The sequence below is a fragment of the Triturus cristatus genome, chromosome 12 (assembly GCF_964204655.1).
Source record: "Triturus cristatus chromosome 12, aTriCri1.1, whole genome shotgun sequence".
Classification (NCBI taxonomy): Eukaryota; Metazoa; Chordata; class Amphibia; order Caudata; family Salamandridae; genus Triturus; species Triturus cristatus.
In genome coordinates this window covers 403,639,180-403,656,987 of record NC_140595.1, presented here as the reverse complement: position 1 = coordinate 403,656,987, position 17,808 = coordinate 403,639,180, and the positions used below count along the sequence as shown (strand labels likewise).

At 45.4% G+C, this 17,808-nt stretch overlaps 1 protein-coding gene across 1 annotated transcript in view; it reads right to left on the bottom strand.

Annotated features, from left to right (window-relative positions):
- Window positions 1–3,889: 3,889 nt before the first annotated feature.
- Window positions 3,890–17,808, bottom strand: part of CCNE1 (cyclin E1) — a 41,805-nt gene continuing 27,886 nt past the window's right edge. Inside the window, exons 7-12 of the mRNA XM_085638064.1 lie at window positions 6,561–6,707; window positions 6,340–6,435; window positions 5,479–5,616; window positions 5,280–5,391; window positions 5,036–5,193; window positions 3,890–4,496 (exon numbers count right to left, since the gene is read on the bottom strand). Coding sequence (XP_085494190.1) covers window positions 4,371–4,496; window positions 5,036–5,193; window positions 5,280–5,391; window positions 5,479–5,616; window positions 6,340–6,435; window positions 6,561–6,707 — 777 coding nt within the window. The 3' untranslated portion in view covers window positions 3,890–4,370. The remainder of the gene's footprint in view (window positions 4,497–5,035; window positions 5,194–5,279; window positions 5,392–5,478; window positions 5,617–6,339; window positions 6,436–6,560; window positions 6,708–17,808) is intronic.

Below are 17,808 nucleotides of genomic sequence, written 5' to 3'. Positions count from 1 at the left end.
CCCTACGTCCGAGAATCATGAGGCCTAAGAGCTCCTTGTTGGTTCAGCACGACTAATCTAAATCATAGACTGCAGCCTCTTTGCGAGAAGACTGATCCCCATAGAGTAACACTGGGCACTCGATGCTGTTTGGCACCCCTCAAACCGGAAGTCCTAGTGCAGCTGGTGGTGTTTTGCTGGTGTGGTCTTGAACCTTCCTCACCACCCATCTTAAGTCCCGGAGATTGGTCCTGCAAGTCTCTGCACTGCGCTATTGCCATCTACTTGTTAGGTATACTCGCTGTCGCCGTACATAAGGCTTATGTGATTTTCTTAGCTGAAGTTTACCTTCACTTCATCTGATTTGTGGGATTGTTGATCATCCTTCATTCACTATTTCTGGACTATTATGGTCGGATCCCACTGACTGTTGCTGCTTATTAGACTTCCCATATTATCGGTCTTTTTATTTACTGCACTGATTATTCTGGCTGGATCCCGCAGTTACTTTACCCCCACTGTGGGATCTACTAATTTTTATAGAAGCTGAACCGTCTAGCTGATTACATTTAGATCACTCTGGCCGGAATCTACTGTCACTGCCTGCATTGTGGGGCTTTGTATTCACCTTGACATATACTGTGACAGTTTTTTACAACTTTTTGCCCTGATGAAGTTCCTTTAAAAGGAACGAAACGCGTTGGCGGTCGTGTCTTTTCCTATATAAAAGGAAATTAAAGAATTTTGAAATAACTATACTGGATAAAGTGTGACTTCATCCCTGGTGCATCCTCCATTTTACTTCAACCCAAGTCTTTGCACTGTACCCAAATGCTGCACTTGCTTTTCCTCTCAAAGGATAACATTGCAGCTTTTGAGAAAGGTACCAAGTCTACTTTTAGAACGTGAAAGTATTTCTTCTAAAAAACTTATTTACTGGATCATATAGATTCTGGTGCCTAAATATATAGAGATGTGTTTTTATAAATTGGTGTGGGTATCCATATTGGGTCATGGGCATAATTTACTATTTTGTGTATTCAGGGGTTTAACACACTTTGATAAACCTATGGATGCACAGCCACACTACTCCCTTACTCCCTAGAAGAGCACCTTGGCATTGCTAGAGCAAGCCCCTATCCACTCCTAAGGGAACACATGGGCTCTTTGCACTATACATCTCATTTTCATATAGCATAAACAGCAAGCTTCCAACAAAGCCCATCTGCAATAGCAGTCTAGTTGGCCGGCGTGCCACTTTGTGGGCAGTATAGGGTCCCTCGACTATCCTATAGGGCGACATCCTCCTTTGCCTTACCCATGCCAAGATCCACTTCCCCAGGAACCTATCCCCCACCCTCGAGATGGCCCTCACTTATGAGTGCATCTTATGTGATGTGCACACCCATATGCCCGGCAATTCCACCACTGGGCTTTCCGACTGGGAGGGGGGGGGGGGGGTCACCTTTGTGGGGGGCTGGCTACAGGTGTGGGAAGAGGTGTGCCTTTCCGCTCTAATATTTTTGGGGACGACCACCTATTGATGTTCGAGGTGCTGTCCGAACATGCACTTGAGGGACAGTTTTTCTATGCCTTCATAAAAAGAGCAATAACAGATTCTTGGGCAACACAGGGTGAGGGACCCTTCAAACAACAACTGATCCAGACCCAGCAACCAATGGGCTTGGGGTACAGACTCATTACATGGCTCACTACAGCTCTTACATCACACCCAGCGGTCACTTCACCCCTGTGAGAAAGTTTGGAAGCAGAATTCAACGGACCACTTGATCCCCAATATCACTTCCTGGAAGGTGGAGGTCACTAGGACTTTGCAGCAGGCGGCGTAAGCATAAAGCAGCTGCTCTATTTCTAGACCTGGCCTTTATCATGCACAAGAAAACAATTACAGCATGCTTGCAGTCATCTACCCTGTCCCCTCCAAACCCTGACCATGGATGGCTGATGTTCACTTGTTGGACCACTGCAGGGCGACGGCACTTCACCACGAGTGTGGCAGAGGGGATCCATCATTGCCTAGTGTGGGGGAGGCAAGGCTGCTTTTCCGGCTGATTGCCCCGCTACTGAGCTTATCCTCAGATGATGCACCCATTGCCTCATAATTCAAGCACCGCTGCCCCCCTTACCTTCCCTGGATGACATGCAAGCCCGCTCATTAACAAAAAAAAAACAAAAACTCATGCTTTGCTCCTTCGCCCCTCTTCCTTCCCCTCTTCTTCCATACACTTATCCTTTTTGCCCATTGTTCCTCCTCCCCATACGTGACCTCTTGACCTTGTCTGCATGCCTTTTTACGTCACCACGTACACACCAGATTTCATTGATAGCAGTATTTTATCTTTTGCAAAATTTAATAAGAAATTAGTTTTTAAAATAAAAAAAGTTCAGCTTCAGAAATCGTAAGTCAGGCCCTATTAAACCCTACTCTTAGCACTGTACGCATGCAAGTTTTGCTTTGCAGTATTCCAGGATGCAGAATGACATCACCCCTAGAGATCGGAACAACGAAGAACTCCAGCACTTTCAAATGGTAAGAGTATCGTGTCATGTTATGACTGAGTGCGTCACAGCTCAAAATAAGCAACTAATGTCAGATTTTCATTCACTGAATGGTAATATCTGGAACCTAACTAAAGGCTGATGTGGGATGTTTGCATCTACAAATAAAACCTCTTTAAGCTCATCTCATTAAGAGCATCTGCTCATACAGATGAGCTTGTGCAGAATACCAGCAGCACTCGACACAGCATGTGCTACCTTCATGGGCACAGTGCAACTCTGGTCATGTACTGGGCCTGGCATTTGCAACTTCTTCTGAACATCCATACAATGTTTATCTCATACATTGTCCATTAACAGTATGGAAAACGGTGAGCACAACCACACCAATACTGCACCAAGACATCTTAGAATGTGCTACTTTAACAAGACATGCATCGCAGTAATTCTTTACCCCCTCACTGTTACATATGAACTCTTCTGAAGGTAACAAACCTAAAACCCAGAGGCACATAATTACGTTTTTGAAACCACCACCCTGAAAGTGGGCAGCGAATAACTGTATATGCAAGTATAGGAAAACAGACGCACTGCACCAAAACGAAGAGCAATATGTTTCTCAACACTAATCCACTGCACACAATGCTCCACACACTCATAACTGGATACAACTGTCAATATATAAATCCTAAAAGAGCCATGTGTTACTCTACTCCAACCCTTCAGACCACTCTCTAATACAGCAAAAGTGACCACTTGACTGAGTAACCAGAATTCCAGAACCACACAGGTGCCCATGTTTCGCAAGTACTACTAGAACTTCGTACTAGACAAATACACATTTTACACCAGTTAAACCATCTAGTGTAAATGCACAGATAAGTTAAGGTCCTTAGCTCAGCGCATTCCACCACTGCCTCTGAATTGAGCTGATTTTTGTTAGTCTGCATCCACCAAAAGGGCCTTGCGAAAGGGCTAAAATGCATCAGAAAAAGTCAACGCAAATAGGGTTACCAAATTTGCAAAACCAATACACAATTATAGCTGGACACTACATTGTATTTCTCTCTCTCCGGGTAACATGCAGGATTTACTGATCATTGACCTATGCCATACTTACCATGACCATAAAAACACTTTGCAGGTTGCAAACATTTGCTTGAACTAGTAGGTTTCTTATCTCCAGATTAACTGCAGTACTTATACGGAGGCTGCCAGCCTAAAGCCATGGTGATAACCACGTAGGCAGCCTCAGAGGCAATCCAATTCAACATCCAACTCACGTTAACGTCCTAAATTTTTCATTCATTTATTCTGTGGATGCAACGTGCATGAAAGAATTGTGCACAGTACGCTTAATTACAGAAAATGAGTGCTAACAAGGCTAGAATTCAAACTTGAAGACCAAATTTTATTTAAAAACATAGCAGCACTTAAAGTTAAAAATAAGGGTTGTAAACCAATACTTCGGTTAAAAAAAAAAATACAAATGCCAACCACAGTGTCTGGTGCCTCCAGTCAGTTGGGTGGACACTCATTGATGAAACTGGTACCATGGGGTGCTGCTTAGAAACACCTGAATGGTACATTTTGTCATCGGCTTTTAATAGTTAATCGAATCAAGTATCACCTGCCATAGCAGCATTGTGAACGCTTCAGTGTTCCATAAAAGGCTGGTGTACTAGATCCATTGACGCCAACGGCTTCTTTAAACACTTCAATAAAAGCCTCCCCTTCCCAAAGTGTTCTTGCAGTTCATTTAAGCTTATTAAAAATCTCACTTTCAGCATTCAAGGAAGGATCATTTTAGACAGAAACGAGGAATTCCAACATAGTCCACGATGTGGCCTGCAACACCTTTTTAACAACATTCACACTACTTCCAGCATCCCGAGTCTCCGTTTTTTGTCACTTTGTGGCGGCGTAAGTATACCAGAAGGGACGGGAGAAGTCCTATGTGCTTCAGCCAATATGGCCTGTTTTGCTTGAGCTTTGTCCTGTGAAATAGAGTAAAACTGAATTACAACAAACAAAATTCTTATTAAACTCAGTTCTAGGCAGAAAAACCTTCTCCAAACACAACAAACCTAAATGACTAACAAATGGCAAGCCTCCTGTAAGCCAAGAAAAGCCTAGTCAAATTGCCAGGTAACACAACATGTTGGCAATATTATCCAGGTATCATGGGATCAAGCATCAGAAACCTACTAGGCCCCTTTATTAAGGTCCGCGTTCAATAAAGCTTCCCATTAATCAAGTCAATAATAGACCACTGTCGTTTTGAAGGGGGAAGGTTCTACTGCACTGCAAGTCTTAGAAGTGACCCAGTAAAGGTAAAACTGAAAGCATGCACCTGAATGGGTTACCAAACAGAAATCTCTAACTCCACCACATACACACCAGTGCAAACTTAAGGCAATGCTACAAAACATCTGTGATAGACCAATATGCTATACTGAATAACTTGGCCCCACCCTATCCAAAGTTATGAAAGCCAGTAAAATATATTGAGATGAAAAAGTACATCACACCATACCAGCAAATCCAAGCTGTTTATATGAGTCTGTATGTTGTGCATATCTTCAGGGGCTACACCACGGAAATGACGAAGTGGCGCGACTCCAGCTTCTTTTATAGTGAGGGCAAAAGGACTCATCCACTTTGTGCACTCAGCCAACTCGTTCCAGCTATAGCCTATAAACAGACAAACTTGTTGAGGGAGGCGAAAAAAAAAAACTTTGGTTCTCTATACCATCAAGACAACCATGCCCAATACTTACCAGAAACTTTGGCCACTAATTCCATGGAAGAAAAGTAATACAAGGCAGAAGCAGCAAGGGCACCATACGTGAACTCCAAGCACCCAAGATCCAGCACACAAATGTCCAAGAGCTAACAGAAAAGAAAAAAAACAGTTAGCAGCTGCTTGACAAAGTCTCCAAAATATATACTTCGACCACCTATTTAAAGCATACCCACCTCGGTTATTTGCACAAAAATCTGCTGTGGATATTGTGGCAGTAGCACTTCGCAGGCATCTTCTTTTAAATATGCTACCTGCATATAAATGTTCAACCAGGACACCATAGTCAGAGGACTTAAACTCCACCCTAGGCTCTACAGGAAAAGGGAGAACACAATACAAGTTTTACCATTTATTTGTTTTCCAACATCATTCTCTGCGCAGGTTGTCAGGTTTGTTAGAGATTGGGGATTTTTAAAGCAGGCAAACAAGTTACCACATTAAGGTATCCCACACACATGCACAACAAGCAGCATCCAATGCCTAAAGTCACTTGGCACGACTTTTGCCATCTCTTCCAGAAGCTGTGCTCCCTGCTTTCCAGCACTGCTCAGACAGGCTTTTAAGAGAGCCTAGCCAGAGCAGTCTGCAACGCCTTTATGAAGTAGCAACGGCAGGCAACAACTTTTAACAACTGCTGCTAAGTCATAGCAGTTAAGTTACTGGTTTGAATCCAGCTATTTATTCTGGTGGCCCTAAACCAGAGTAATACATAACCCAAATAAATCATACAATAGATCAACTGGCAGTTTGTAATGTTCAATGAGAATACTCAACCTATCATGATTAACAAAGTAAGGTACCATACTATTAAATTGTTCGTCATTCGCAAATGTATACAGAGGCTTTATTCAAATAAAATCCAATACTTTGAAGTCTTTCCTTCAATAATTGGCACACGTTAGTTTTATTAATCCTTTGATGGTTGGAAAACATACAGTGGATGATTATTAATCCTGCCATAAGTATATTTTTTTTTAATGCTCATTTGCGAGGCAAAAAGTTAGGACGACAATTAAAATGTAATATGCAGGTACCTTCAAAATAATTAGTTCCATCTGCAGAATGTCATCATCTGTACATGCACCGTCCGTAACATATGCAAACTGGACAAGTTTTGGTGGATATATTTCCTGAAATAGAGCAAGAATATATACTTTACCATTACAAAATTAACAAGCAGGACTATTTAAAAAAGGATATGCAAGAAGACTGATAATGTAGAGCTCATTTCAATCAATCCAGTTCAAGAATTTACCTCTAGCTTTGCAGCTATGAATAAAGCGGAAATTCCAATCAGCTGTAACCTTGTTTTGAGAACGTCCTCTTCTGTTGACATGAACCGATCAAAGAACTCTTGTGCCAAGTAAAAAGTTTCTCTGTGCAACTTGTACACCTCACAAACCTGCAAAATAAGACATTTTCTACTGAGCTGTGAGCAAAGTGGGTACCATGGTAATACCACTGTTTTTTACAGCTTTAATTCTCCATTGAATCAATGGCACCGAATAGTCCTGTGCACGTGAAGGGTCATGGATCACTTCACAGAACTCGTTTCACATTTCTTTAGAAAAGCCATGTTCTCATTTGAAATAATTTAGTCCCCTTTCAAAAAAGGCTTTTTTATAAATCCAATATATTTACTCAAATAGAACATAACAAAATATATAAATGTCATCATTAATGTAGGGACCAGGAAAAACAATCTTTGACAAATATACTTTTTAAAGGAAATTAAAGTAGAAACATAGGAGTGGCCACATGGGCTGCAGCTATGCAAGGCTGAAAAACAGACAGCGACGCCCAGCGCTCCATTATTCCATCATGTCCAGTCAGTGGCAGTTGCTCTAGTTTTTCCAGCTGCTGAGGACAGGATCTGGAATCAGAGCTTACCACCCCCCCTTTTAAAGTCTTGCCCAACCTTCTTTAAACTGGTGTTACTCGACAACACTAAGGACTTGCCTGTTATTTTGTGACACAAATACCAGCTCAATGATGTGCCCTTCATGTGGTAGAAAAAGGGCAAACAGATGCTCCGGATATGTCAATTCCGGACAAGGATGAAAACTACAGGGCCGTATCCAGGAACACTCTAAAGGATGGATAGAAGATGCACCTTCATAGAACTGAAGACGAACAGTGCATGAGAGAGCGTACCCATCAAGACAAACTGAAAGAACAGAGGCATCAGGGGAAGGGGAATTCCTTCAAGCCTCCTATTTCTATCTCAAAGTATCCTCTAGGGATAGATTCAAGGAGAGAGATGGACATGAAAAACCGCTCGTGTCCTAGTTGATTGAGGAAAGATACAGTGGCCACTGATTTGCCATCAAAGAACCAACATTTGGTGCCTGTTTGTGTATATTTCTGTGAAGTGGTTTCTAGCAATCTTTATTTTCCACAGACTTCTGAATAGAAGGTGATGACTCAGAGCCTTCCCAGGATATCAGATTCCGAGTACTCAAGAGCTCACCATTTCCAGGTCAGCAACACCAGTACTGGGAATTCCAGATTCTTAATCAGCAGCACGTCTGCCCACTCCATCTACTATGCATGTGGAGTTTACACCTTCTAGACCTCCACCTGCAGGAAATCAGCCACCTTCAAAAAAGCAAATCACACCAGACACTGTTTCTCAAGGAGATCCAGAACTGCTCTGCCTCATTCCATGTAAAGAGGCTGGGGTCCCATCACTCATGCCGTTCCAGGTACTCAAAAAGATCTGTACTACAGGTGATCATCAAGATGTCACGCCAGACATTCAGGTCCTTCCACTTTATGGTCTTAATCTAGATCAGGCTTCTCATCAATTGAAGATGAAAATGTGTATTTTCAAAATTCCTTTCAAGTTGATATTTGAGTGATGTATCGTACAGCGAGAGACAGGTCACCAATTTAATTACCTTGGTACCAGGGGGTCTTAAGCTATAGCACTGGTGTATTACTCTAGCATGTATAGTCATTCCACGCAGACAAAGCCTTCTTTACATTACTGTTAGCAACCATGCGTGATGAACTGAAGTTATCACTACACTGAAAGTGCATATGGCAGACACTAATGTCATCTTGTCTGATGTGGTCACTATCAGAAACTATTAGTAGCGCAGAATGATTTTCATTGCATGCAAGTGGCTCTCATTAAAAGGTTGGAAACCCTTAAAACACTGGTAAGTATTCTCCAACTTTGACTGACTCTCCCCATGCAAGTCATTTCGATTGAGGATATTAACATGTTACAGGAGATTCTGATCAAAAGGCGAAAAAAAAAATCTGAACTCCCACCTCTGACCCCCAAGACCCTTCATCAGGCCTCTTATAAGTATGGGGGAGGGAGGGGGGGGGGGGGGGGGGGGGGGAGAACAATTACTTGTGTTAAAGTTAAACGCCCAAGTAGGCAGAAAACGTATCGGCATCCACAGCACACTCCGAACGAACCCCCTTCCCGATGTTTCTGTAACAAGAAAATATCATGCCACCGCAGCTAGTCTTTGCTACCAGATGAGCAAGTGGTTGGATTCTTTTGAAAGAAAAGTATGTGGCAAGTACACAACGATGAATACAGTGGAGCAAACGACCTGTCCATGTGGGATTCTTTACAGCAGTTTTAAGAATTTGACAATCGTGAAGACTGAAGAGATCCACGAGTGTACGAGAGTCGTTAAATTATTAGTGCTGCTTCAGACCCAACCGATCTTGCTGCACGTGACTTGCGTCATGGCCTAGCATTAAGACTGTCGTAGTCGGTGCTACTAGATTTAAACTAAAGGCACAGAAAAGAATATAACCTTCCCTTCTTGGGAAACCCTTTATTCAGCTCGCAAGTTTATAACTAACCAGCTACAAACAATGGAATCTACCCAGAGGGAAAGGAGGTCAATTACTAACCACTAAACCACCCACAGAAGCCAAACTACATCCTTACTTTCTGAAATTTAAACCTAATCCAGTGTGTGCACATGAGGGGGCAGTGTTAAGAAATTATACATGGACAAATGGATTCTAGATATTGAACAAAATGGCCCTTGCCTTAGGTTTAGGTCATCACCACCAATATTCTCAAAACATTGTTCAAATGCTATCTGGAAAAACTACAAGAGGTAGACAGCCTTCTACAAAAACAGGTCATGGAAAGAATTCCTCCTCCAACGAACAGGAAGTAGTTCATTCAACTTTCTTATGAAGGGGCCTAGAAAAAGCTTCAATCCATTCTGTATCTAAAACTTGCAAACAAGAGGATAAGAGGAGAGAGAGAGAGCTTCAAAAAACAAACTCCATCAAAGCTACCTACAAATTATAGGGGGAATGGCTATACACCATAGATTGTCAGGGTGCATACTTTTAAATTCTTGAGCTTTGTGGTTGTGAATTAACATCACCAGCACATAATGCTCCTGCTCCGCCTCAAGTCGGCATCAAGAACTCTCAAAAGGCATAGCTGTAGTCACAGATCTCAGAAAGTACTCAATGTCTAAAAGACTGGTTGATCAAGGCTACAGGATCACAACAAGCTCATCAACATTCCTAGCACACAGTGGTTACTCGCGGCTGGAGGTCAAACAAGCAAAAAACCATCTACCTCAGTACAGTCCCTATACTATCTGGGAGGTGTATTGGATACTCCTGAAGTAAACGTGTACCCTTCAAAGGAGAGACTTCACTATCTACCTAAAGGGCCACATTCTTCTGAAAGTACAAGTTACTTACCTTCGGTAACGATGTATCTGGTAGAGAAGATTTTAGCCGGAGATTCCCCAACATAGAATTATCCCCAGGTGCGAGACTGGATCAGGAAAAATTGCCACAGCATCTCTGCGCGCCGGGGTCAGTACCACACGACCCTGCCCTGACGTCGTCCACAGACGCGACGTCAGCGATGTCACATAAGTCCCACCCCGGCACGCTGACATCAGTTTTCTTCTGAGATCTTTTCCGCACCACAACACGGAGCCATCACAAACAAAACTGCGTTACTGAAAGCAGGGAAAGGAAAGAGCAGAGCACCGCTCTGAGAAGCAACCCTGCAAAGTGAAGGAGATATCCTCCCTGGAGGCAGAGAAAACATGTGAAAAATGTCGTGGCAGACGACAAAGTCTGCAACTCCAATCTATAACAGTGAAAGGCAACAAGTCCGGAACAGATGAGTAACAACAAATCACCCCAAGACATCACTATCAGTGTCGTATCCCCTGTAAAAAGCAAAGGGCTGAGGCACAGCCAACAGACCCCAACCCAGAGGATCGCAGGAGTCAGTAACCCCCAAGCAATGAAAAAAAGGGCATGGATGGGAGGGAAGAGTAGTAGTAGTAGGCCCCACACTGGAAGAACTGGGGTGCAGGGATGCAAAAGTACACATGAACCTACTGTCCAATGACCAGAAAGAAAGGAGTGGAACAAATAAACAGAAAGAAGCATCCCGCCAGGAAGGAAGAGAAAGAGCACCTGCAGAAGACCAATGCCACCTGAAGGGAGGCGATTGCAGAAGACCAAGCTGAAGGGTACTCTCAGAACGGGGAGGAAGGGCAGGCCGTGAAGGAATCTGCGGCTAGAATCGTCTCTACCAGATACATCGTTACAGAAGGTTAAGTAACTTGTACATCTGATAGAGACTGCTAGCTGCAGATTCCTTAAGGTAGAATAGATACCCTAGCCATACCCAGAGGGGAGGAGGGCTGCTAGAGAACCTCACCAGCTTGGAAGAACACAGGGCCACAACAGGGGATGTGTCATGGGGACAGGAAGGACGGCCCAGTCCCCTCCAAGCAGAGTAAGCAAGAACAAGGAGAAGGGAAGGCAAGGATACTACAAACCTACCCGAGGAGCAAAGGGCGTCTGCCAGAAAACCCAGAGGGAAAGACCGCACCAAGCGAGTACCAAAGGAACAAAAGAATCACCCACAAATTCAAGGAGAAGAGGAGGAATGGAGGCAGGAGAACACACAGAAGGGGACAACTGAACAGGAATCAGCCACAAGGCAAGGAACAAGGCAGGAATGGCACCACAGCCGACAAGCGCAGACATGAGCAGGAAGACAGACGCGCAAAGCTCCAGCAAAGCAAGGGACAGGAGCACACTGTTACATGCCGAGGCACCCGGAGGTGGACCATAACTACCAGGCATGCTCAGAACAAGCCAAGCGCAAGACGAAGACAGAGGGAAGGGAACCCCAGAATAAGCCCTAGAGAAGGACCGTCCCAGTAGCACCAACTGGCCCGCGAAGAGAAGTGGGACCGGCCAGAAGATAAAGAGGAAAAGAGCCACCCCAAAAAGCAGCCGGGGGTGGGGGGGTGAAGCAGCCCCCAGGAAGTGAGACATATGTAATACAGACCGAAAGCCGACAACCAGAACACATGAGAACACCAGGAATAACCTAACCCCCCTGGAACACAAGGCAGAGGCCCAGGCCGAAACGGACAACCAGGCAGAAACACCAAGACACGACGCCGTAGACGGCATGACAAAAGTCAGTCTGGCAATCCAGAGGCTGAAGAGGAAAGGCAAAACGCACAGAAGCCGACATCCCACAGAAACAAGGGGGAAAAAAAAAATGGACGACAGGTAAGCACTGTAGAAGGATACTGAGCGAGAGAACCTGAAGCAGCGCAAGCTGCGCCATGGCGGAAAAAAAAAAAAAAAAAAAAAAAAGCACCAAGTAGTATACAGTGACGCTAGGAAAACGCAAAGTACCCGAGAAGGTATCCACACCCGCCCAGCTATGGACAGAGCTATACAATAGCCAACACGTACCCCACCTAGGGTATGACACGTCCCCAAGCAAAACAGGGTGAACACCTCTTAGGGAAACCCGCAGCAGAGGTCTTGAACATAAGAACGGCGGCTTACCAATTAGCCCAAAAATACACAGATGGTCCAACCTGAGGACCTACGCGGGTTCACTAACAGCCAAAAATTACTCCCCACAAAAGCTGAAGGGCTGAACCAGCAGCCAAAAGAACAGAGGGGCCAACTTAAGGACCCCAAAGGCATTCCAAGCCACACACTGCACACAGACGAGCCAACCCAAGCACAAGGCCCCACAGAGAAAGGTGGAATAAACAACTCCCAGAGGGCACCGGAGGACCGAAAAGCCAAACCTTACCGGGGGGGGGGGGGGGGATGGAGCCCCGCAAGGAGTCGCTGAATAGCGGAGTCCGCATGGGTGTTACACAGAAGCCCATCAAAAGGCAGGTCGACAAGACGCTCCCGAATATTCCCCAGAAAGACGCTATTCCCCAACCAAGCATGGCGGCGGCGGGCCACAGAACTCGCCATAGCACGGGCGAGAGAATCAGACAGCCATGGCCGAAGGGAGAATAAATGCGGCCGACTCCAGATCACGCACATTGTGTCGCAGATCAGCGCGGGCACCTTCATGGAAGGTATGAGACAGAAGGGACTACGCGGAATCCCACAGGTCAGAAGTAGCCCTGCTCAACACATAAAGTGCCCCCAGGAGTCCAACAACCGGGCCTCCCGTAACGGAGGGAGCAACACCGAAGGCAAGAAAGGAAAAGCAGTCTGCAGGTCAGGACCATGGGCAGACGGGTGAGGCAAAAAGGCAGACTGGACCATGCGGGGCAGGATGGTGTCGGTGAAGGAGCAGCTGAGGCACTGGATCCCCCGTAGCAGGACACCCCCAGAAGAGAGTTGTGGAGCGAAGCTTCAAATGGGAGACGCGGCTCTCCCCCACCAGAGCCCTGGTGGAGAACCTCCAACAAGTGGTCCGTTGGGAGTGGAGCGACCAGTTGCAAAATGCTGGTGGCCGTGAAAATGGCCCGGACAAAGGATACACTCGCTTCCGTAGGGTGTCGTGGGGGGGGGGGGGGCTGGAGGAGCAGTTCTTCCGTGGGCAAAGGCTGCAAACTAAGCCGCCAGTCCCCGTGCCCTGCTGGAGGAAGAAAAGAACAGCCCCTGTAGGATGGAAGACCGATGGATGAGTGAAGGCGGAGAAGCCTGCAGGGCAGTCAACTGCAAGGTGCGGAAGAGCAGGTCCGGAGATGGTGTAGAACCCGCCCTGGAAGCCGGGTAAAATGCAACGATGCGGCGTCCAGTCTCCGGTGAAGAGGACAAGGAGAAGACAATCCTCTGGAGAGGAAGGGACATCTGGAGAAGTCGACGATCCAACGTTGGAACAGCGCTAGGGAGTCCGCCACAGGCACCGGTGTGTCCGTGATCGGCGCCGAAGTGTCCACCAGGGGTGCCGAGGCGACCTCCACCACCACGTGCCTCATTGGAGAAGGGGGCAGGGTCGAGCCAAAGCAGCTAAGGAACGGCACCGAAAAGGTGCCGGCTCGACCTCCGACGAGGCAGCCGCAGAAAACAGAGTGGCTCGGGGAGGCGCCCGGGTCCAGACCTCCACCCGCAGCGCCGCCAGGGAGGAAAGCAGTCGATGCCAGACAGGCATCAGCTCGGCCTCCAGTAAGACAGCCGCCTGCCCAGAGGACCGAGGGGGAAGAGCCATGAGTCCCAGCGATCTCCTGCGATACCACAGGGAACCCAGTGGGGTTTTGCAGCGAGGCAGGGACGCCGTGGGTCAAAGAGGGAACACCTTAAGGCCACACCTAGACACCACACCTCCAAAACCTGAAGCCGAACTAGTAGTCACCAGTGGCGAAGCAGTCGGAGAGTCCGCAAAAAGGCCCCGGGCATGGAGAGGGATCCTCGGAAGTCTCAGGAAGAGGGGGACCAAAGAAGCCTGCAGAACCGTAGCGTAGGCCTTTATTTGGACTCTTGTTGCCCCAATGCCAGGCAATGGCAGATAGGGTGGCAACAGAGGGTGCATGTCCCGAGAGGAACCCACGCCTCTCTCCAGGACAGGGCCTCGGTGGCAAGCTGCAGGACTTACCGGCGAGTGAGCGACACCTGTGGGGCCTCGGAGAAGGAGGATACCGCAGCTGGAATCGGCAGCTTCTGGACCTTTCCGAGGTAGGAGACGGATGCTGTGACGAGACCGATCGGGACAAGCGGGCTGAAAGCAATTTCATCCGGCGCTCCCGCCGGGACTTCGGCTTGAGATGCTGACAAACTTCAGTCTGTAGAATCATGGTGCTCGCCCAAACACCACATTCAAATAGGTTAAGGGTCCGTCACCAACAACATCTGACGCACACAAGTCTTGAAACCCGAAGGCATCGCACACTGTTCCCAACGCAAAGGCGTTAAGAGGCCTGAAAACAGGTCAAGGGAACGCACTTCGGAACCGTGGTGCACACGGAAAAGGTAAAACGGACGTCCGTGGAAGACAGGTTGGGACAGGTGACCTCGGTGACGTCACGTCTGCGGACCAGGGTGGGGTCATGTGGTGCCACCCTAGCACGCAGAGATACTGAGGCAAAGTTTTCCGGATCCAGTCTCACGCCTGGGGATAATTCTACGTTATGGAATCGGCGGCTAGTAGTCTATCAGATACAAAATCCCAGAAAACAAGGCAGACCTAATCTCTTCTGTGCATAATGCCTTGCATGTTCCTTGTAACAAATGCCTGGCTTCATACAGGATTACAACACGGTCTAGAAGGCCAGTGGTTTAAGTTCAGACAAATATGAGGACCAACTCCTCCTTTATCCCCAGTGCTTCCTACAGTGGTGTAGGCCACAGAATCAACTTTGTGCAAAGAATTCCCTTCAGGACATTTCAACTCAAAAGACTAACAAGCACCTTTGACTGGTTAGAGGCTCATATGGTTCCGAATCCGGGGGCTCAAAGAAAAGGTTATCATAGCATTTTGCGTAACTAAAGGCTGTGTGCCTAAGCCCTGAAAGCTTTTTCAGCTTCAGAGATGCTCTACTTGTTCAGATGGGCAACAAAACAAAGCTCTAGCAAGGAGAAAATGAGATCCAGAGACCCCTCTCTATGCTTAAGCCACCAGGAAGTGGTTGATAATTCCATATATAAAATATTCTAGGGATCCCAAATGCTCAAGTAGGATCCCTGAGCAGGAAATTTCGGGAAGGTTACCAAGTGGAGTTTAGACACCGCATCCTACATTACCATTATCTTTTGTGGCCAAGGTAAGAGACAAGCAAAATTACACACAGCAGACACTTTGCCTCTAGATTACACAAACCAAGGACTAAAGAGAATGCCATATGGATCGACTGGCCCAGGAAATTGTGCTACACTTGTACACAGATTTCCCCAGATACTTGTGGTGATCAAACAGACATACTCAAGGGTCAGGGTGATTGATAGCACGAGATTTGCCCCGAAAGTGGTGGTTCAGACACCTTCACTTCAGAGAGTGAACACAAGTGGTTGTGCAGACCAGGTATCCACAAGTTCAGACAAAAAGTTCTCAATCAAAACTTACCATCTTTGAATTTGGCCTAACTCACACAATATGAAAACTGGAGTCTCCTGTTTGAGTGCATTGATATTGTAAAGAAGTCCCCAACCATCCACAAGAGCTTTGTACGATTTAAAATGCATGGGATTTTGCACCTGGTATACACAAAACACCTTCAATCCCACTACCTGTTAAGAATAAGCACTATTACATTAGGTTCCTTACTTGGTCAGGCTTATTATTTTTTCATTAGGGTCCATTAGGCAGCCTAAAGGAAAGGAATTTCCAAAGCACCCCCCCAAAATCCCAGTCAAGGATTTCCATGAAGACATTAAGAAATTTCTCTACCTCCTCAACTTCAGCATCGTTCATGGACAGTTGCTTTCCTTGTAGCTAACACCATCACACATTGTTAGTGAGATTCAGGCATTGTACCCCCACGAACACTGGACAGTATTCCAACAAAGTAGCCATGCGAACTCAGTTTCCTACCCAAGGGAATCTCTGTTTTCATGTAAACCAATCTATTTGTCTGCAGACTTCCTTTCAGAATAGAGATACTCCAGCTAGAAGATCTTACATTAGACAGGAGATTTCAGGTATATTGTTTTGTCCAAATCAGTTACAGAAAACTAAACACTAAGCAGTCACATACACTATCTTGATTTAGTCTAGAGCTGATGACCAAATAGGGCAAACCACAACGCATAGTTCAATTTCCTCCCTTGCACAGCTTATTTTTAGTGCTTGTATTCCTGTTCTATTCAGTGCTAAGGATTATCAATGAAGATCATGAAGGAATGGTTGCTTGCCTGTAATCCTAATAGTTATGGGGAATCACCATCAAAATCATAAGCAAGCCACCTTCCTTCTCAGTGGATGGAATAAAGGATTTTTTTGTATGTTTATATAGCACAAACTTGACTAAGATTAATTTGCCCAAAATCACAGGATGTTGATCAGAAGCTTGACGTCAAACCTAGTTCCAAAGTCAGCAGCTCGAGCCACATCTTGTCCACATCATCCGGGAGTTGTAATTACATTTTTTTTATTATAAAAAAAGGTTCTGGAAAACGCTGCAGTTTTTTTCAGCCTGGCAGGGGGACATCCTACATGCTGCATTACCCTACATTTCCCCCCCCCCAGTTTACAATAAAAACAATTGTGAAAGGTTTGTGACATTTAAGATTTATAGTAGGTGGATGACAAAAGGTGTCCGCGCAAACCTAAAACCAGTTTGGATTTGCTAGTAAGAGGTTCGCTACTGGTAAACTTAAAATTGGGTGCTTGGTAAGGAAGCGCAGCCACTCCCATGCTTGAAGGTTGGGAGACCAAGCCCAATACATTAAATAGGAGATTGCAAGTACTCCAAAGTAAGCAAAAAAGATTGTATTTTCAGTCCTTCAAGCGATTTCTTCATTCACAAGTATTCAAATCGGTCATTCTAACCAGCCAACCACAAGTTCAGCCATCTGGGCTTCAGGAATGGGTCAACGAATGAGTTTGATGAAACATGTTGCCTGGCTAGAATAAGACAAGCTTGGAAACTAAACAATGAGTTGTGTGAAGGGCTTAAGAACAATTTGTTGCATTATTTGTAGGCCTTGCAGTCAAATTTTATATAATTCTTGAAATGTTTTATTTCTTTAAAGTAAACCTAACTGAGCAATACCACCAGTTTTAGACACTGCTACATTTTTTCAAAGAAACATGGTTTTACTAAACAAAGGCGACATTTTCTTTAAAAACGGTTCCTGGATCCCACACGTGCACAAGAATATTCCACGCTTAACATTTCAATGCTGATTCCCCTAAATGGGAACTAGGATTACAAAGAAGCAACCGTTCCTTGAGTGGAACAAATGTTCCACTCAAGTGACATTGGTCATAACACTAGTTTACCATGCAATATTTTCCACCCCAGTGAAAGGTTTTCCAGCAGAATAAAGAACATCGGTCTAAAATTCGATATGGCAGCAAATGGCCACATACTAGACATAGAATGAATTACTACAATGTGTATATGATTTCAATTCAGATTATCTATGTACAAACATTTTGAAAACCGAAGCAACACTTGGGCATAAAGACAACACATAGTAGATCATATTGTCAGTGTGCATGATATAGGAGTTTACTGTTGGTATATAAGAAACATATAGATTCCCTACGTTCATGATGACAAACATCTTCCATCACATTCCAATACACTAACATACCCAGA